Below are 21,473 nucleotides of genomic sequence, written 5' to 3'. Positions count from 1 at the left end.
AACAAAAATCATCTCGAATAGAAAAGCTGTACTGGTTATCAATAATTGTTCGAACAGCGATTTCTATCCATCTGTTACACCGAGAATCTACGTATATCTGAATTTGACGAATTCGATAAAATCCATTAATAATTAATTAAAAATGTCTTTTCTCCACCGTAAGTAAAGAAAAACAGATGACGGAAAACTTGGACTAGACATTTCTTCGTCGAATGAAATATGATCGGACTTCTGGTTATGAAAAAATATTGCCAGAGTGAATTCGCTTCGCAATTATACCCTCAATTTTCTGCCGGAGGTCTGAATTCGAAAATTTCGGTCAACTCACCGTCTGCAGAGACACCCGAGCCTCCGGAACAAACTTTCGCGAAGCTCCGAGCGTAATATCCCTAATTCTGAGACGATCAGCCTGTTGTGCGCTGACCCGTTAATACAGGTTTCATTAAAGTCCGATGAAGCTTCACCCGACGAAATTTCAAACACCACGCAGGGTTCTGTACTCCTGCAGCTTATCGATCCTTAACCTTGTCGTTTAATTTTCTATCGTCGAGTTCCAGAAACGAAAAGATTTAAAATAATCGGACTATCGTGACAAATAGTCCATCGCAAAAGTCGTTCCAATTTTCGTTTCTTCTTGTGTTTTTTTCCATCTCTTCGTGCCATAGTTTCTATTCCTTTCCCTATTTTCATCAACGACTCTAATTTCTTCGGATTGTGATATTTTTTTACCCAGATCCGCTTCTCAACCGCACCTCAATCGGTACGCGATCCTTTTCCTACTTCGTCTTCGACTTTCGTCCGCGATCAATGATCGCCTAAAATTTCTCGGCTGTGTATTCTGGGCACCAGGAGTTGAGATTGTGTCGGGTTGATGCCTCGGCACGTATTCCTTATAGAGCCAGGTCAACGTTGGCCCGTCCAAAAGTTATCCGAGGAGCTAAGTCGCAAATCCTTGCTGAGTGAAGGGTCGCGTCCTGGAAGGGCGAAGTTATTGTCGAGGCTTTCCTTGGCTCATGGATTTGGCAGGCGTACAGTCGGGTGGAAAAATAATCGAAACGAGGTTAAGAACGGTACGGAAATTATCGATTTCCGTGCCATTATTACTCTAACAATAAAGAGGGGAGAAATTCGTCGTTCGTCGTTGAACGACCGCACGCGTGATTCGTGATTACGTCGTACGCAAAAAGAGAAAGAAGAATAAAAAAAAAAAAATAATCAAATTTCAAAAATAATTTCCATCGTCTGCCCAGGCATCAAAATAAAGTAGCAAGTCACAAATTTTCTGTATGCGCAGGCACAACATGCGAATGATATTTGCTCGGGCTCAATAACCTGAGACATTGTTCTAAACGCGTGTTTGTAGAACCGGTATGGGTACGAAACACTGGCTAATTAGAACTGAACAAAGATTTGCTCGGGATTTTAAAGGGAAATCAACCAAAATATACTCAAACACCGCCAACGAAGAAATTAAATCTCCGTTTATTTGTTGGCTGGATTTTCAGAATAATCCGCGGTGAATTAAATCCGTTTTACGAATCCGAAGATTTTTGAGAGCCGGAAAAGTGAACGAAAAATTTGATGTTTGACGTGTCGACTGCAAAAATTTGTCTTTTGGAAACAGGTGATTAGAATCGATGAAATACGTCGAACCGAAAGTTGAATAGGAATTCTAGACAAGTTCTTCTTAAAAAATCGACAAAAAGTGCCGATTTACGATAGAGGAAACATATCGGTTTCGGTTGAAAATCACTTCCCTAATTTTAATAAAATTTTTACGTTTTCAAACCCTTGCAATCCGCAAAACTGGTTTTTAGAAAAATTACGTTCTGTTCGATAAACTCCCGCGGCGATTTCGGAAACGGCTTGACGAAAAAATCTAAAGCTTACAAGATTTTACAACGAAATTATGGACTTGAAAAATTGCCATGTCTCCTTTGATTTGAACTTCCGGTTCTACCGGAAATTAATCGATTTTCAATATTTTACCGACAAATATATAATTTTTCCTCCTTGTAACATTTTTTTTTTTAATAAACGTGCATATTTTTCTCGGTTCCCATATTTCTTAAAAAAAAAAAAAAGAAATCGAAAACCCGTTTCTCACAGAATTCTTTTGAAATCCATGCAAAGTGTCGCAAAGTTTGATACAAAGTTTGACACAAAGTAGTTACACTATTCTCTAAAGTGTGAATCCTTTTGAAATCTCCGGCAAGTTTCCGACTTTCCGCGTCTCTCAACAACTCTCCGAAGTATGATACTTTCTTATTTATTAAGCAAATTATTTATTAAGCCGTACCGCAATTCGATACCAAGGAAATAATTGATCACGGCGATTGAGGCAACAGCACATAGAGTTGTGTCGAAAGCAAACAGGCAGACAACGAGAGATATGAGGGTGGATATATCTCGGGGCAGATAGAGACGCTGATTAATTCAAAGGCTTGAATAACATCCCTCAGCTCGGTCTTCCTTCCCTCTTCATCCCGGATACGTATACATTTCATCGGAAGAAGAACCAATATCCCTCTCTGCATTTATTCGATCTCGCTTCGCGGCGAACCGGAAATAGATTGTAGTGTTACAGTGCCCGATAAAGTGCCGCACGCAATGCCTAAGCAGCGTGATTCAATCTTTCGAAAGGTAAACGTGGTATCAATCGGGGAATCCTTTAGCTCCAGCATTTCCTCTTATTTTCTTATCTCGGATTTCGCTCTTTTCACTGAGAAAAATTTCATTCGTCATCTCAAATCTCTCCCACAAATTTGGAAAGCACGAAATTCCGTGCACTTTCGGTACTTGTTTATTCTATTGACATTTACATATTTTGAACTAAAAAATTTTGCAATTTTGTTCCAACCAAGCGCAAAAGTATTATCAAAAAAAAAACAGAAATGTCATTTTCTTCATTTCACTTGGAAGAAAAAAGAAATATGAGAAAGTGGAAATTTGCACGTAACGGGACTGAATAAATGAAAGAAATGGTTGAATAACGGGGTTTAACAAATTCGTGCATGTAATGTACAAAGAACGATTTGCCACAGAACGTGAATAAAATTCCAGTGCATTTCAGTGCCGATGTGGAATATCGAAGTTAATAAACAGGTGAGGCAGAAAAATCGCTATCGTCAGCCAGTATTTTATAACAAAGAACAAGGCACGTCGCAAGGTTTTAAAAAAATTTCGAAGAAACTCCACGTTTGTCTCCGTGGTATTTAGCTAATTCAAAAAATTGTAGAAAATTCAAATTGAGTGGAAAACAAGAAAAAAAAAAAGAAAAAAAAACCGAGTATCTTCCAAAGTGAGAACAATCATAGAAAAAATCGCGCGCTAAATCTGAGAGGTCAATGGTAAAATTCCCGTATGGAATCGGCGTGGAATGCCACATATATATCGTGTCTGAAGCACGATCATGCGTTATATTGAAAATTTTATAGTTTACATCGCGCGTCGCTTGTTTGTTTTTTCCTCACCCTTTTTCCCGGAGGGCGTGGGCTTGGACAGAATGTAGAAATGATGACGTAGGGAAAATTGTTATCGTGGATGAAAAAAAATCTGCCTCTTCCACTCGATGCTCTCGCGAGTTTAACGCAAGCCTCTTGACGCTTCCTCACCTGAGTATGATGTGTGTGCGTGATGTATGCTCGATATGAAGCTAATGCCGCGGCTCATTAGGGCGCTCTCGTGTTTACTTTAAAAGGTTGTACAGACCGTATAGCGGAAACTCGGATGTTCGCGATTCACAGGACGTGGGAAGGAGAGCGTAATTGAGGGTATGAAAATAAAAGGGGAAAAAATCGGGTGAAAATACGGTGCGGAACGTAAAAACGGCAAATTTATAAAAGTAAAACAATGATGGAACGAGTAGAAAATAAGGAAGAAAAAACTCGCCAAGATATAACTACAGAGAGAAACAAATTGGAAGCTTCGCAATTCGCAATTCGCAACTCGGGTATATTGTTTTTACTCTCACTGTTTTTTCTTATCCTCCCTCAGCTCAACGATGTCTCTTGAAGCGAATGGAAAATATGATTCGTTCCTGCGATTCGAGATGAACACGGGTTTAAATAACGTGATATTTCGGTAAATTAACGAGCATAGCAAGTTTGTCATATTAGCCATTTCTCGTTTAGACGCCTCTTTCGTCGCCCCCTGCTAGTGTTTTTTTTTTTTTTTCCCCCGGTTCTTGTTCAATATCTCGAATTTGAAATTAATTCTTTCGTAATTTCGGAGAACCGTTCGTTTTGTTTTATTTAATTTCAATAAAAGAAATTTTAAACCACAGGAAACATCGAATGTCAAAAATGAATGATCGTATTAATTGAATTTCGACAAAATCTCTCTCTCTCTCTTCTCAAGCTCACGGACAAAAACAATTCCAACAAACATCTAACGGTTGTACAAGAACAGAGGAATTCGTTGTAAAACAATTTATTTTTTTCATCTCTAAACTCATGTTCGAGTAAAAAAATAAAAAAAAATAAAAAGCTGTCTACTTTCGGTTCTACGAAAAACGCTCGATCGTTAACTAGATCGCTTTTGAATCGGGATGAAATTATCCATCCTGTCGGGAGAGCAGGAATACGTCTTTGGCACATTTGGAATACGTCTTTGGTCGTCGAGAGGAACTCGTAGCTGAATGCATGGGTGATTCCAGTTGCATTCCACGGTTCTGTAGGTACCTGCGTATTGTTTAGCGATGTTATTGTTATCCGGCATCGCGAGTCTCGCGAGTAACTTGGCTCCGCGACGTATACAAGCCGCATGACCGTTACCGCTGCAGGTATCCAAGGACCATACAGATACCAAGTTTCAGCGATAATTGGAAGGGACGGAGTGCAGGGAACGGTTATACGTACAGACGTACATCCGTATTCGGGGTTCGGCATTAATTAGGTGCTCGTATTCTGTTCCCGAGTCATTCCGAGAGTATCGCCATTCCGCCTCGATTCAAACGCAAAGGACGCCGTTCCGACAGCGATAATTATTACCCTAGGCATCGCTGGTACTAACCGGGAATCGTCGTCGCGTAATAATTTGGCAAAGGTTAGTAAAAAAATAAAAAATGAAAAAAAAAAATAAAATAAAGTAAACGACGAACAGACTTCGAGATAACGAAAAAATTTTTCCTTACCTAGTCCCGAAATCGATCTGCCGCGCATTTCGTCCGCGAGCAGGTATTTCAAATTTATCGCCTTTTACGCACACGCGTTGAGATGGATTTTGAGACTAACCTTATATCTTACGCTAAAAAATTCTTGTGTTAAAAAATGTTTGAAAAATCGAGTGAATTTGATCGAATCTCGTGATAATTTTGTTTAATAATTAAACTTGAGCACACACAGACCCGCAGTGGAGTACCTATATTCTTAGCTATTCGATAAAGACAAATTGTGAATTAAATATCGTTTTGCAATCTATCAAAAGGACTGTCAAGTCTGGGTAGAAAGAGAGAATCGTCGATTTTTCAACGCATTAATCAAAAAATCGTCAGCGCAGGGGTGATTTTCGCTTCAATAAGCTACCTGCACCGTATTCCGGCTTCATCGCAATCGAGTTAGTATAGTGAAATTATACATCGGATACCTGTATTCGCATTCGTTTTTGGAAACGGGGGAAAAACGAAGGGTTGCAAAATAAAAAACGATGAAAAAAAAAGAAAAAAGAAAGGAAGAGAAAAAAAAAAATAATACGTTTACGAGAGAAAGGAACGCGTGACGTGACACACGATGGTTGAGGCAAAAGTGTCCCAGTTATTTTATTGAATTCCAATAAATACCACGGGTATGCAATAATTTTTCAATAAAGGACCGATAAATTCCTCCAAACGGACACTCTGCAAACACACGTCATTCAGCCGTAAAATCCCGCCGCCGTCTTTTTTCCGTCCGCGCGCGCGTACATCGTGATTTAAACAGCGACTATTTTACACGGCTTAGCGCATTGCAGATTGAACGATGCACGTACACCGTTTCCCAATTCAACGTATTCAATCAATAATATTAGCGAAGCAAATTATCCGCGCCGAATACGCCCGTAGATTGATATCAAATTTCGAGTACGGGGAATTAATTTATCAATACAAGAACAAAAATCTATACGTAAAACAAAAAGGTACCAATCTCTCAAAGCCTTTGAAAGCTTTGAATCAAAGCTGGATAATTTAATTGCTAGATTAAATCTGTCGCGTTTACCCAACGTCGATATTATGTCCGTTCTCTAGTTTGATTCCGATATTTCGAGAATAAAAAAATCCGGGTCCAGGAGTCCGGATTCTCAAATCGCAACCGTTCCGAAAAGACTTCGTTTGCAATTTGTGAGAATAAACTTGTGAACTGGAAATGTTCGAGTTAAAGTCTCGATATTCGTTCAATCCCGTCTTCTTCAGCGATGAGAATATCGAATGACAAAGAAAAAGGGGAGCTCGGATGATAGGGAATATGACGAGGGTGTGAGGAAATTTCCGAAGTTCATTGGTAGAAGCGGCGGGAATGTCGAGACTCAAAGAGTAAAGGCGCGTCGTCGTGGTAACCGCAAAGTTATAGTGCTTCGTTCTCTCCATAAATTGATTTCTCCAAGAACCCATCAGTTTCGACCCTCAAGCCCCGAAAATCTCGGAGCAGTAAAACCTCGCGGTTTGCGGCGCGGTTACGTGTCTTTTTTTTTTTTTATCTCGGTATAAACCGAAGCCGCCAAACGAAGGTAAACTGGGCGTAAACTAATTCGAATCAAAGACGTTTCGAGGAAGACTTCGCCATAATCGTATTTCAAGGGTACATGGTGAGAAAATTTTCAGCATTGAAAAGAAATTATACGGTCGGCTTGTTGAATTGATGAAATATTTTTTCAACGATCCTGAAATATTTTGTACACCGTTTTTTTTTTTATATTCTCGCATGTTTTTCTTTGCTATAAATTAAGTTTCAGGCCACCTGTCAAATAAAGTATTAATTTTGAGTAGTGTAATCATAAATATCGCGTTTACTCTGTCCCGTTTTTTTTCATTGAATTTTTTCACTTTAGATTAATAAAATATAAGCCTCTTCAATTCCCAATGTCGGCTTTTTTTTTGTGGGGGGCGTGGGGGATCGTGAAATTTTTTCTTCACTCGAGTGTCTCGTCGTGTTCGCGAGTTTTGAAAATGAGGAATGGAAGAATCACTTGTTACAGGACCGCTACGATATAGTCAGAAATTTAGTCATGCCGTGAGCTAATTACCTTGTTTCTAAAACGAGTATTGTACACACGCGTTTAGCGTCGAGGTACAGAGAGAGAGAGAGAAAGAGAGAGACAGATGTAAAGAAAGAGACAAAGCCCCACAGAGAGACAGACAAACACGTGCCAAGTTGAGAAAATAGGTATAGAGAGGCAATTTCGTGATAATATATAGATATGGGGAGCAGCTTTTCCGTACAACGGCCCAGAAACGTCTGAAGCAATTTGGGGAAGAGCAATTCCGTGTAATTCCGTCAGTAGAGCAAATTGAATATTGGCCTTGCCACGACCTTGCCCATAGCCAGAAAGTCGAACGCCCTGAATATCCTCTGCGAGTGTCTTTGTCTATGCCTAAGTGTCCGCGTACGTGTGGGCGTGTGTGCGACAGAGAGAGAGAGAGAGAGAGAGAGAGAGAAGAGTATCGCACCGTGGAAATTTTCGCCCAAGGCCCCTGAATCGCGATCCCGTTTTCCCCCTGGCGAAACTGGAATTATTATTCGTCGTCACCTTGCCGAGTCGTTTCCGATCCCTGAGCGAAGGACGAAGGGAGACTTGGAGGACGAATCGATAGGCTGAGTCGAACGAATCGGCGAGAGTAGCGAGAACCGGTAAGTGATGGACTTTGGGAGAAGGAATTGTCATCGCTGACTCGGTGACTCCTCTCGTGTTCTCCTTCGGCTTTCCCTCCTTCGTCTTTCTCCACCCCCTTTTTATTCTCATCCGTTTCGCGACCCTCCCGTTTGTTGGAACTCATTTCTAACCCAATTCACTCAGGATTGTTCGCTCAATTTCTAGCCGTCGTTACGGCTAGTTTACCAGAACTGAATCCAACGGTAATCCGGGAGTAAAACCGACCTAATGACTGTACGGAAAGCGAAGCCGATCCTGCTGTTCCCGTGATGAGGAAATTAACTGTCGACGATCGCTGCCTCGTATTGCGTAATTTTTCCCAATATTAAGATGGCAAATGGAAAATTCGGTGAGAAACGTTGTCGGAGAGCGTCAATTTCGGTCTAAATATGAAAAAGGATCGAGAAACGGAAGACGCAAGCTAGCAATATAGTCTGCGATAAAATCCACTCTGCTACAGTTGGAAAATTTAATTTTGTCTCATTTTCCTTTTCAAGTATGATTAGAAATTTTGTAAAAATGAGAAACAGTCCGCTCAAAAACTTCGTGCTGCGTTAACCGATGAAACATATCTTACGTATCTGATCAAACGACTCAAAACCAAAAAATTCCGAACATGGAATTGTGTTGTAAAGAATGTTGGATCGACTGAAAATTTCCATTCAGAGTCTGCCGTCTGACTTCAAATCTTGGCTCAACTTGTAATTCTTCGTCCGTTCTTAATTTCGTGCATAGTTTGTGCATTTCTAACGTTAAGGATGTTTTAAGTATACATTTTCAACCGAGAGTGAATGTCGTCGACAATTTTGAATACTTTATGATAAGATGAGAATTGGGAAAAAATCAACTTCAATAAAGGCGATAAGAATATTGAATTTGAATGATAATAATGCTCGAAAGTTATCAGTAACTGTTCAAACAAAACATTTTTTAACAAATTTTTAGGGAATGTTTTTTTTTTCATCATTTGAAATGAACTCGTCGATTTTTCTAAACATACATGAATTTTTTATGAATTTTCTCGTTATTTTGAAATTTCCGTATTCGAAAATTTCTAAAGGCTGTATATTTACGAAACTGTTCGTTAAGCGCCTCGGAAACTTTTGAATTGTAATGTACAATGTTTATACGCAAACGTATCCAAAATTCACGATTTTCCTCCATTTTTCAAAATTTTAAATTCTCGCAAACGGAAATTTCTACATGATGAAAAAATTTTTGAAAAATTCACGTGTATTCAGAAAAATCGACGTATTCATTTCTCATAAAAAAAAAAAAAAGAAAGATTCCGTAAAAATTTGTCAAACAATGTTCAGTTTAAACAATTTCCCGATAACTCTTGGGCAATATTATTATTCAAATTTAATTTTCGTATCGTCTCTATTATGGTTGATTTTCTCCAATTTTTATCTCATCGTAAAGTATTCAATATTGTCGACAAGATTCCCTCTGTTGATAGAAAATGTGTAACCAGTACATCCTAAATACCTTTGCGATACCTGATTCCGCGAATGAAATTCTACCTGAATGGACGTCACTTTCCGATTTGTAACGCATAGGATCAAAAAAAACGGGGTAAAACACTAACCACCGTGTCAGAGGATAATTTCCACAACACCCAGTTATCTCACAATCGTCTGGAGGTACTCCATTTTCCTCTAACCCCCTCAATTACCTCCTGTGTTTACGTTCAATTATGGATGAATTACGTGCGATCATGTGGGTGGTTGGATTATTATATACTCGTATGTCCGGTACGCAAGCTCGTCCGTTAGCCTGGCTGGAAATCAATAGCCCAATTAACCCGCACGAAGCGGGTTTTCGGTATCTCGTTAAAAATCGAAAGTGAGTAATTCTCCGCCCAAACAATTCCGCAACGCACGTATATCCTTGAATCCTGACAAATAAGCTCTGGAAATACGCGCGTCAATTTCGATACGTCGATGACGCGGAAGGAAAAACAACAAAAAACGAGAGAAAAAAAAGAAAAAAAAAACAGGACAAAAACAGTAATCATCGGCTGATCAGCGCCAGATTTGAAGGGTGGCCAACCCCTCGGTTTTTCAACCCCGCAAACGAGGCCGTCGGTGGATTAAGGCCGGAAATGGTTAAGCGGCCCTTCCAAAATACGATTTTGCGAAATGTTGACTCACCTGTGGATAGTCGCCGTCCTTCGGTTGGTAGTCGAATACGTAGAAGTAGGTCTTCGGCATCGGTTCCATTTCGTCCTCAGGTACTGGCGCTAGGTGAGGATTGTTCGGTTTCTTCAAGTGCCGCAAGGTGAACAGGTCTCCGGTCTGAACGAGCGGTGCCACAAATTGTGCGTCGCTCAGCGCTTGGACGCAGGCGTCTCTCGTGTTCACTGGATGCTGAACCGTCCTCTCCCAGTCCGTGTACTCGTTAACGACCTTCAGACATGAAAACGAAATGATTTTACGCTGAAATACACCATCGAGGACTCCGTCAGGATGATGGTGAGCACTGTTCAAGAAATCTGAGACTCTTCGGTTTCCCGAGTGTTTCTGCTTCGATCCGCAGACAACGGTCTGGATCCGATTTCACCTGCGAGGCCCGGTGCTTCCAATTACCTCGTTGATATCAACATTCATTCTCGGACTAAGTTCAATCCGCTCGCTTTGAAATGGCTAATAAACCATTGCCGAAGTTAATGTGTTTCTGCGTTGCTTGAAAGCATCGGTTCATTCCGTTCATACTTTGCGCTTGGTATTGGAAACGGTACAAGCGACGAGCTTGCGAATATATCGAAACCTACGGAGGAAAACTCACCGTGTAGAATATCTCTGTTAGATGATAGGTGTACGCGTTTCGGACGTAGGTTCTAATGATGCGGTCCCTCTTCTCACCCTCGAAACCCTGCTGGACGTCCTTTTCAGCGAAACTCCAGAGCGCCTCGCTTGTTGTTACACCGAATAAGAGGTCGTACTTGCTGTTGCTAGTTATCGGAGCACCGTGTTCGGTCCGCTTTAGCTTTTGCCTACGAGACGGTGAAACCCGGATTGAAGTTAAGGATGAACGAGCACCACTGACCCAATCAAACATCAGGAGTAGAAGGAAAAAAACCGACCGTAAACTTGTCACAAGTTTTATTCTCGCCAGCGACAGCGAGCATGAATGAACCAATATCGCGACTGGGTGATAAAAATGAGTCTGAGGAAATTTGAATAATAACAACCGAGATGTCTGCAAAGTGGGAAAAGGTCTACCGATCGGAATGTCGGACATGGTAAGAGTCTGTGGCTTCTGATGTTGCACTGTAATAACATTGCTGGTGATTTTTGAAACAGTTTTTTTTCTCCTTCTTTAATTCTTATCCTGACAGTTCCTCTTACCCGAATCCCTGGAACTCGGGGCCCAAGTAGGATAACAGATCCTTTTGGAAGTCAGGCTTTATAACAACCCCGTCGACGCTCGGTCCAAACGCGCTGAGAAAAGTTGGCGCCTGGATGTCAACCTGCAAGAGTTCGTCTAGGCTGGCGTCTCGCAAACAGTCGACGATGAGCTCGTTGTCCTTGGCCAGGTTCTCCGGTACCGAGCAATTGCAAGCTCGGGCCAATTTCAAGGCGTAGGAAGCCGGATCCTCTACGACGGCCCAGGACGACAATGCGCTTCCAGAGAGCAGTATGGCACGCTTAAAGAGTCCTGGAAGTAGAATTACAGGACGTATGAACGACGAGAGATTTGTTGAGGACACGATAGGTTGAAAGGAAGTTGAGTAAACTTTGGAAAATCACTTGTATTAGAGTTACTTGGAGTGAAATTGACTTTCCGAAAAGTGATCAGGGGTTGTTCGATGTCACGGCGGTAAGTTCAAAGCCGGTTTTGAATCGACATAAAGCGATTGGCCCGAGGAAGTTGTCCCTCCACTCTCATCGAGTATAATTGTCCTTCAAATACTAAGCCACATGATTATGGAACCTCTCGAAATAGCTGCGGGTTCGATAATCAAACTTGGTAAATTGCATGTGGCAAAGGATGTAACCGTCAACAGCCATTCACGTCGAACGTTACTGACGTACAAACCGATTGCGAGTAATCGATCCACCCCGTTCTAACCCTCCCTCGTCACTATGCGTCTATTATAGCGTAACATCAACCTCGATGTCACGTAGTAGCGTCAAAGCAGAACCGTTTTATCGTTTCTAAGGATATCGGGCGCTCGAATCAGAGGCGGAACTCCGGATCCTGATCTTGGAATTTCATTGTCATTTTTATTGCGACTCAAAGCGCCATTTGGGTTTCCTGAGGGCGAGCCTGAGATTTCAGAAAAAAAAAAGAAAATAAGAAACATTCAACGTTTTCTCCGCACGTCGATCTCGAGATGGAACTGAGGTAATCAGTCGTGTCTTTACTGACTTTTAACCGGCCGTTAAACTGACCTTTGCCTCGATGGTAGGATGAAGACATTTCCAGTCGAGGCCCTCACGACTCTTGGAACGAGGAGATTTAGGTGATGAGATAGGGTTTTGGGTACGTACGTGCGGCAAACGAACCGCGCAACGAGACTAGTCGGGTGGGTGTATGATGTTTCGTAGAAGGGCGTGAGCCGCGTGTTTGATTAGCCTCCACCAGACGATCCCACCTTCCACCTTTTTTAACCTTCTTATCCCTTCGACCCTTTACGGTTAAGCGCTGAATTCGCCTCCCCGCCTGTCCAAAATTGAGCCGTCAACCTTTTACGCTCGCTTATGTATACTTTGTTACTGAGACGCCGAGCGTTGAACTTGTCACACGTTTTGATGCGTGCTTTGCCAAAATCTTCACCCCGCTTTCGAAACCTACCCCCTTCCAAAATTTCCCATGCAAATTCGCCCTTTGTGCCGACACAGAGTTGCGATCTTTAACGGGACCCCGAACGCGATACGTTTTAGTATGTGGAGAGACACGCGTATGTTTTACTCCCATGAATTATTACACGTGTATCGAAGAAGGATGAGGGCAGCCAAGCTATTCCGCGACATCCGATCGACGTTTCGGATGTGTCGTAGACGGTTGGTCAATATTTGTAAAAGTCCTTGTTGCTGAAACGAGAAAGTCAAGAACCGAATCCAATTCCAGTCCCTGTAAACCTTGGAAAAGGATCCTTTTATTCAAAATCTGAGAAACGAAGCACAACGGTGATCAATTTGTCTCGGACCGTGCCGTTATGTAGGTTGAACGATCGTTCAGGGATCTTATGTGCTGATATTCTCCCAGTTGGCGAGGATGACTTAGGTAACGAACGGAGGGTAAAGTTGCCCGTTATTTCCTTAATTGGATTATAAACCAGGTCCACAAACCGGTGGTAAAAAGTTTAATTCCCCGACTCATTCGCCCTCGGAGTGACCCGGTGCCTCCTTATAACATGGGGTAAAAGTCAGCCGGAGGTTATATCGCGACTAACACACATTTAAAATCGTAGTACATACACAGGCGACAGTTTCGGCGTGCTTAACGACCGCGAAAGTCACGTTCAAGGCTGAAGCCTTGTTCACCCTCTGCAGTTTCGGAGGCTCGTCCCACCGGCTGTCACCATTTTTTTTTTTTTTTTTTTTTTTTTTCGGCAAGTCGAGTAATACTCTTATTCCCTTGTCGTCTTTCTTCCCGGCGCCACGTTTCTATCGCACCTTGTTTCTCCGAGAAGTCGCGCCGTGTTTCGGGAAGAATCAACGCTGCGTCGTTTATCGAAACATTTTTTCAAAGTATCCTCGCGTCAGTCCAACAGCGTGATATTTTTGGGACATATTTATACCTCGGAGGGAATTTACGGACGTAAGCTACGCTAACGGCACCTCGGATAAAGACATAAAGAAAAGACAACGGCAATATCTGGAACGACGCTTAACCACCACTACGTTCAGCCACGTTTTCCGGTCTGTGCCACCACACGTGCCTCTCGACATCAAATATCGCCTACGCCACCTGCATGTCGGCAATCCTGATAGAAATGGAAAACGATCTCGAGTCAAAACTGTTCTTGCGCCAAGTAATCATCAGCACTCAGGTTTGTCGAGTCTCTATTTCTCTCGTTGAAGTTTCTTTCGGACCGATTAGATCAAAACGCGGTCAAGTATTTGTCTGAATTTATCTCGAGGAGCAATAAGTCTTAAAAAAGATTTAAAAAATGTCTGATTTGTGATCGAACGTATTGTTGACGAAAAATTTTTACACGATCTGTACGAGTTCTTATCGTCACGATTTTTTTTTCTCTACCGTGTTGAAATTTCACCGTTACTCCGACGAAACGTGACTTATGATGAAGTGAATCAATGAATCTTCGTCTTACTCTAAAACGATATCATCGAAATTCTTATTCCTTTTCTTGAAAAAAAAAATTGCGAAAGAAAATAACGAGGGAAGAAGCGCGCTGGAAGCATAAAATTTCCGAGCCGATGTTCGAGGGTTGAAAGTGCGTGCAAGCGAGTTTTTCGTCGTCATCGTGGTCGTCGTGAGAGTCGGAGGGTGTAGGAAGAGCATCTTTCCCGTTGTTTATAATTCAGGGAATAGAAAGTGAGTAAAAGTTGGCACAGGGAGAGAAGGAAAAATAAAGTGCAGTATAAAAATTCATAGGACATTCATGCGGTTACATTATACATCCGAAGCGATATTATTCCGGGGAAAATATCAACACTGAATGCCACAGTACGAGTCGGAAACGCTCGATTTTGAACAACGAAAGTCGTTTGAGAACGTCCGGCGTTGCCGGTTGATAGGATTCTGAAATTGAGGATATTAAAACTCGATATGCAGCAAAACGGAAAAAAAAAAAAATATAACCTCCCGCGAGTTTCGCGAACCGCTAAACGTTGTAAAAATAACCTCGCGTTGAAAGTTTTTCGAAAATAACGACCGTGACGGCACGCTGAGAAAAATTTCATTTGTTACGATAACTAGAAAAATTGAGTAAAACAAGTATCGTTAGAAGAACTGTTTCAATATTGTTGGAATCATGAAAAACGAGCTACGCGTAACCATTTTGCGCTATCGTCGAACCTTTTTTGGTTATTGCAACGCAAAATCAGTTTCCGACGTTTACTCTACTTTTTTAGTTAAACACCGGCTTTAACGTCAATTCATTCTTGCACGAGCATTAAATTTTCGCAACGGTTGAAAGAAAATGTAGCAACAGCGATCGTAACGAGAAAGAATAGTAACGGATACTAGACTTTCCGCTAACAACTAGAAAACTAATTCCCATTCTCTACCTAGAACAATATTTTTCGATTGTGGTAAAAAATGAAAATAGTTAAGGACCGAGCGGTAACCGGAACTAAAAATTTCACTCGGTCAATTATACCAAAAGTAACGGATGCGATCCTTGTATTTTTTTTTTCTTCATCAATCGCCTAGGAGAGGTGAAGAAAAATTGATTCAAACGAAACAGAAGGAACAGAATCTGCAGAGAGAACCGATAAAGCGGACGGGTGATAATTTCATTAGTCGGTGATGGGGTGCGAGGGGGAGGTTATTTACTCGCAGGTAATTCGGGTTGGGCAAACTTGGTCTTATCAATTACATCAGTCAACTAGACCGGTCTGTTGGTCCCTGATGTTGCTCTCGTTAAGCGAGCATTTCGGAACGATTTTGTGGCCCGAAACAACAGAGCCGAGACCATCGAACAACTCGCCGCGATGTGTATTAAACGCGGCAACCGCAGAGCAAATGACACCAACTGCGGTCATTTACACACTCTCGCACACACGTGACCGAGGTGGAAAATTAAACGAACGAACGTCCGACGGATGAGCAAACGAGGGTGCGCAATGGCCGGTCGCGTGATCGTTGGAAATTAGTTTCGCCTTTGCGGTAAGCGGAAACGGCGCAAGGCGCGAGTGGTGTTGCGGTTTTTTCCTGACACACTGTCGACTTTGTTATTGCTTCGTCAAATAAACGGTGTAAAATTGCACACGGCTTCGATTCATCCGTGGTTGATTTGAATACCGACGCTGCGCTGGATCACGATTGATTTTTTTCCGAGTAACGTCGCGATTTCATGGATTTTTAGCCGAAGAATCCTAATCAGCAGTTAACGATCATAGGCGAGGCAAATTTTGATAAAAATCGAATTTTAAATTTAGGTAAAAGAATCGTTATAAACGATTTCTAAAAGAAAGCTCTTTTTAAATCTAGTTTGAAAAACTTGGCCAACTTTCGAACGTTGCTTCTAATGTTCGGCAAAGTTTTATTTCGAGATACGATCAAGAATTGTTAAAATTCGTTCGTACGCGACGCTTCGAACGATTTTACGAAAAGAATTATTCCCGATGAAAGCTTTCGACAAAAGCAGCCGCGACTTTCCGCATTTGTAAGCAAACATGGAAAAAAGCACGGCTCTGTGTTCAAACTAGATATTATATATACGTACGTGTCAAGGAGAGTTGTCGCCTTGTGCTTTCGTTTACTATGTCCAATTATTTCTATCAACGGTAAATGTCGTGAATTAAAAAAAATTACGGATGGCGAGCTATCGTGGAATTGAAAATATCAGAGGACTCTGTATCGCTATCGAATTTTTTTGATAGTTGAAAGCAGCGGCTGGAAATAAAATCGTTTCTTCTTCGCTTATGTACGTGAGATCAATAGAGTGAGAATTCTATAGAGATATCAAATGTCATTTCTTCGACGATAAAACCGTTGTTGAAGAGAGGAGAAAAAAAGTAAATAAATAAATAAAAATAAAAATTTCAACGCCCGAACCGACAGTCGGCCTCTCGTCGACAATGGTTAAATTGGTTTCATGAACCCCTGAAAATCAAACGGCCTGCAATAGCTAACGTGACGATTGATCGGATTATATTCAACCGAATGGAACTTTTTTATTGACAACGTTTTCTCGACCAGAAATTTCCAACACGTTTTCGATCAGAACGCTCCGCAATTGAAATATATTCGCAGATATCACATCAGCGATTCGGGTTATCGAAAACTGTTGAGACTTGAGAGGAAAAGTTGAAAATTGTTTATATCGTTTGCCTAATGAGAACTTGATGTGACTTTTACAAAATGAAATCCACGATTCCATTTGCGAGTGAAAGAGAGATGATAACGAAAAAAAAAAAATTAAATTACAGGATATTTCAAGGAATCAGAGAGGTAGATTGGAAATAAAAATAAAAGGATGGCGTTAAGGTTACGTCGATACCTCTTCGAGGAAGGCGAAGGAGAGGCTTTTCCCACCCTTTCTCAACCAGGCGTGCGTCGAGTGGACAGGAAGCTAATGAAACATGTGGTGGATACGTGGGGCAATCGAGGATCCCAAGAAAGAGAGAAAGGGAGAGAAAGAGAGAAAAGACTGTTCGAGTTTCGCGGGGGGAGTGAAAAAATAGCGAGGCGCTTAATTGCCTATTTTTTGCCACCCGTTGGCCTTTTTACTTTTCTTCATCACTTCGCCCCTGTTTTGGAGCTCCCCTTCAGCCAGGGACGTTTTTATCGGGGACCGTGACCCAATTTCTTGACTCGGTTGCCAAGCTCACCCCCGATAAAGATGAAATAAAAATTTCCACCCCTCAGGGCGGGGCGGCAGAGATTAAGAGTCAACGTATCGGCCGTATTAAACGCTCGCTGAAAAACACCTATGAACGATTCTCGTTTCTCTTTAATGAGAGAAAACTTAATACTCCGTTGGTCACACTTGTCGCCTCTTTCGTGCTCATGGAATAAAGAAAAGGTGGAAGTGGAGCAGAAAGGAAAAGAGAAGGACGTAAAATAAAAATGAATATAAAATACATATGTGTACGTGTGTAATGCATTACATAGGTCCTTGTTATGTCCCGTTCCCTCGGGATTTACTGCCGTGACATACATAAATATTATACGATTCAAACTTCTCTACTCACCCCACCCTTGTAATGTACTGACACGGACGAGAAAATTCAGAGAGTAGCAGAAACTCGGGTTCGGACAATATTTACATTTATTTTGTTCCACTTTTCTTTTTTCTTTTTTTTATTTTTTATTTATATTATTTCGGTTGTAATTCTACTTGACTTTTGACATTGCCGAGCGGAAATATTCGTATGAGAATGCAGAATTTTCATAAAATTCAAACTATCGATGTTGTAACGTGAGACGAAAAATCGAAATTTTCAAAACCCTGGTGGTAAAATTTCGTATCGCACATTCTTCGAGTCGGAATTTTATACCTCGTAAGCATACGTGTAGGAAAAAAAGCGTAGCGAGAGTTTAAATTGAAAAAAGTTTATACCAATATCCATGAATTTTTAACCCCACTGAAAATACGTCAAAATTCTAGCCAATATATGTAAATATCGAGTCGAACATCGGAAGTCAAACGTTCGCTCGATTATCTCCGCTCAAAGAAACGGGCTACACGATGAAACGTAGAAAGCTATTCGATTGAGGAAAGAATTCGCCTTGAATTTTCACCCGTACGAAAATGTTTCACAGAATTTTCCCTCCCGTATAATCGTATGTTTAAAAAATTGAAAACAACCACACTCGCGTCTGTAAACGGTTTACAAAAAATCCATGCAATGTAATCTGTACAGAACAGACGTTCTGAAAAATGTGTAATAAATTTTACTTTTATTAACGAGAGAACAAGGCGAAACGACCGCGTTGAAAAATTGACTAATTCTTCACCCAAACACGAGCATATTCATATTTATTATTGAAAACCGATGCCCTCCTCTTCAATATTCTTCTCTCCGCGAACCAATTTTATCGTTAATTGGAAAATTTTTCGGTTCAATTCTGGCACGAACAGTACGTAGCCACATTCGACGTTGGTTTTTGTATTACGTTACGGTAGAAAATTACTGACAATAACGAAAGGAACGCGACGGGGAGAAAGAGCGACGACGAGAAAAAAAAAAAAGAATGAACAACAAAAATAAAATCGAATCGCACAGGGACGAAGAAAATGTATTTTTTATACATCGCAATTATTCTCGTAACGAAGTTTGATCGTAATGAAGAAAAAAATCAATACACCGTTTCATAATCATCGTCAGTTGTGCGATGAAATTACGACGCGACGGCTGATATGTACGTATATATACATTTGTTATCATCACAGATGCGACTTTATGCAGATGGTATCACGGATGGCGTGGTATTAGCTTGTTAATTCGTCGTACCGGCAACAATTCGCTAACTAGTGTTAACCCGCTGCTGATTTCGTTAATAAATAGTGGATTACCAAGTTTCGAAAACTATACTAACCCGTTCCCTGGTATATGGAACAGGAGAATTCGAACTCGCGGAAAATTTAATCAGGTCAAAATGCACTCAAGTCCAACCAATCTACCGCTCTGCCAAACTTACATACTGCTGGATCTCTTTCTCTCTGTTTACTCGTTATAATTACGCAAGTGCAGCGCCGGCTATTTCACTTCGAAACTTTCCTACTTCTTCAGACTTATAGTTAATATATAGATACGTTTCGCATCGACAAAGTTTCTTGAGACAACTTTTTCAACGGTTGGTAAAAAGGTACGAATAATTTCTCACGAGAAAATGCGGAATCGCGAATTTTACGTCGTAATAAAATTTTCCAAAATCGTCGGTCGATTCGATAATTTCGACTCTGGAGTTGTTGAAAAATGTAAACGATGGAAATAATGACAATTTTGAGTGAAGTTTATGACTATTTTGTTTTTTCATGAAAAATATTTCAAACAACCGACACCATAAATTTTACCTTCTTTCATTTTCACGATCAATTCTTATAAAGTCGATTTATACGTTTAGATTATCACCACGCAAGGAGATAATCGTTATGTTAAAGTGGCGTACACCGACTACGATTACACGGATTACACGTGATTAGTGATTACAAATATTACAAGGATTACCAAAAGAATGCAAAAATCACACAAAGATCACACGGATTGCCAAAGGATCGCAAGAATTATAAAGATTCCGGAAGCAGTTAAGATTGCAAAGATTACCAAGTGACTGCAGAGATTACAAGAAGATAAAACGGATTGTAAAGGGATTACGCGAATCGCGACGAGATTATAAGGATAACAAAATGATGACGAGAGTTAAAAAAAATTCCAGGGAGAGTAAAGATTACAAATATTAGCGCAAGACTATAATGATTACACGATGATTACACGAATCGTAAAAAGATTACGCGGATTGCAGCGAGATTACAAGAATTGAAAAAATTCCCAGAGAAAGTGAAGACTGCAGAGATTGCGCTGATTTCCATGAGATTACAACGATTACGAAGATGACAAGATATTACAATTTCAACCCGTTGCCGCTACGAGATTTCCGAATTTGAATTGTTAAAATTCAAGTCCCGAGAATTAAGCTGAGGATTTTTCACAAATTTGACGAATTCCAGGGACAGAGATTCGTCGAAAAATCGCGAGTCGTGCTCTCCGCGTATAACATACGAATTACCTGACATAACCATGGGACTGATGGCGAGAAAGTTGACGCAGGCCGCGCCCGTTCCGTGTCCGACCAAAGTGACGTTGCCAGGATCGCCGCCGAAAAGTTCGATGTGTTGCTGGACCCAGTGAAGGGCGGCTATCTGGTCCATCAGACCGTAATTCGCCACCCTAGCCTTGAGATGGGGGACGACGTTGGCGTTCAGAAAGCCCAGGATGCCGAGGCGATAATTGATCGTGACCACAACCTGGTCGGCGTAGCTTGCCAAGACGCTACCGTCGTAAGGATTACCGCTCCCAAAGTCATAGCTTTCTCCGTGGACGAAGAGGAAGACCGGATGCCGTCTACCGCTGTCCGTCAATCCTGAAAACAGCCGGAAACGATAACGATCAGTGATATTGAATCAGACCGTTTCGAGACACGCTCGAATACAGTTGGCAATTTATTTATTTAAAGGAGTCACAGTCGGTAAAACAGACACCGTGCTCAAAATTCCGAAATACTAATTTTTTGCCCTGGAAACGGTTGAGTATTTCTCTACAAATTCGTCAAACTTGTTGGAAAAATTTGAATGATATTGATCATTGATATCGAATCAATACTAAAATACAGTTGGGAATTATTTTTTGTAACAGTCGATTTATATCCTCGAAATGGTTAAATCCTTCTAAAAAAAATCGTCAAACTTGACGTTGCAAAAAACAAACGACAGTTTCAACAGTAAACCTGCGTCTTCAATTTTTAAACATTTACTTTTTGCATACCCGAAATATATAATTGTTGCTCATTCATATTGCTGATGCTTCGTTAAAAGACGGTAAAGAACTTCACGTCAAAAACACAAATTTTTGCTTGTGAAAAGGATTTGCATTATTCCCCAAGAAGTCGTAGATTTTGTCATTAAAATTAACGAAAATCTTATCAACGTTTAGATACTAAAATTGTCTCCAATTTTTTTGTTTTTCAAACGTGACAAAAATCTGATCGTCTACAATTACGGAAAAAAAAAACTCTTTTCATTTGCATACTGTAACTGGTTTAATTGCTCAGATTTGTGAGTTAAAAGGACGTTTCGCCAAATTTTACAATCGATTGCAAAATTTCCAGTTTTCTGGAAACCTGAAACTCTCTCTCTCTCTCTGCTTCTCTCACAATATTTCTTGTTTTATTTTCAAAAGTGGTTCCTTCGGGCGAGGTCTTTGCGAAGGTGAGCGAGGCTGGACAGGCACGGTGAAGAGATAGGGGATGAAAAAAAAAAAAACGGG

The 21,473-nt window shown here is 40.9% G+C and overlaps 2 protein-coding genes across 3 annotated transcripts in view; one reads left to right on the top strand and one right to left on the bottom strand.

Moving 5' to 3' along the window:
* Positions 1-21,473, top strand: part of NLG-3 (neuroligin 3) — a 551,048-nt gene that overhangs the window by 62,933 nt on the left and 466,642 nt on the right. The gene's annotated exons all lie outside the window — the stretch shown is intronic.
* The window catches only part of NLG-4 (neuroligin 4), a 260,340-nt gene that overhangs the window by 66,472 nt on the left and 172,395 nt on the right, over positions 1-21,473 (bottom strand). For both annotated transcript variants that reach the window (XM_046615827.2, XM_046615828.2), the window contains 4 exons: positions 20,218-20,571; positions 11,196-11,505; positions 10,633-10,840; positions 9,999-10,253 (listed from right to left, as the gene is read on the bottom strand). In XM_046615827.2, coding sequence (XP_046471783.1) covers positions 9,999-10,253; positions 10,633-10,840; positions 11,196-11,505; positions 20,218-20,571 — 1,127 coding nt within the window. The remainder of the gene's footprint in view (positions 1-9,998; positions 10,254-10,632; positions 10,841-11,195; positions 11,506-20,217; positions 20,572-21,473) is intronic.

Source organism: Neodiprion pinetum, chromosome 3 (assembly GCF_021155775.2).
Source record: "Neodiprion pinetum isolate iyNeoPine1 chromosome 3, iyNeoPine1.2, whole genome shotgun sequence".
In the NCBI taxonomy this organism is placed as follows: Eukaryota; Metazoa; Arthropoda; class Insecta; order Hymenoptera; family Diprionidae; genus Neodiprion; species Neodiprion pinetum.
This window is presented reverse-complemented; position numbering and strand designations above follow the sequence as displayed.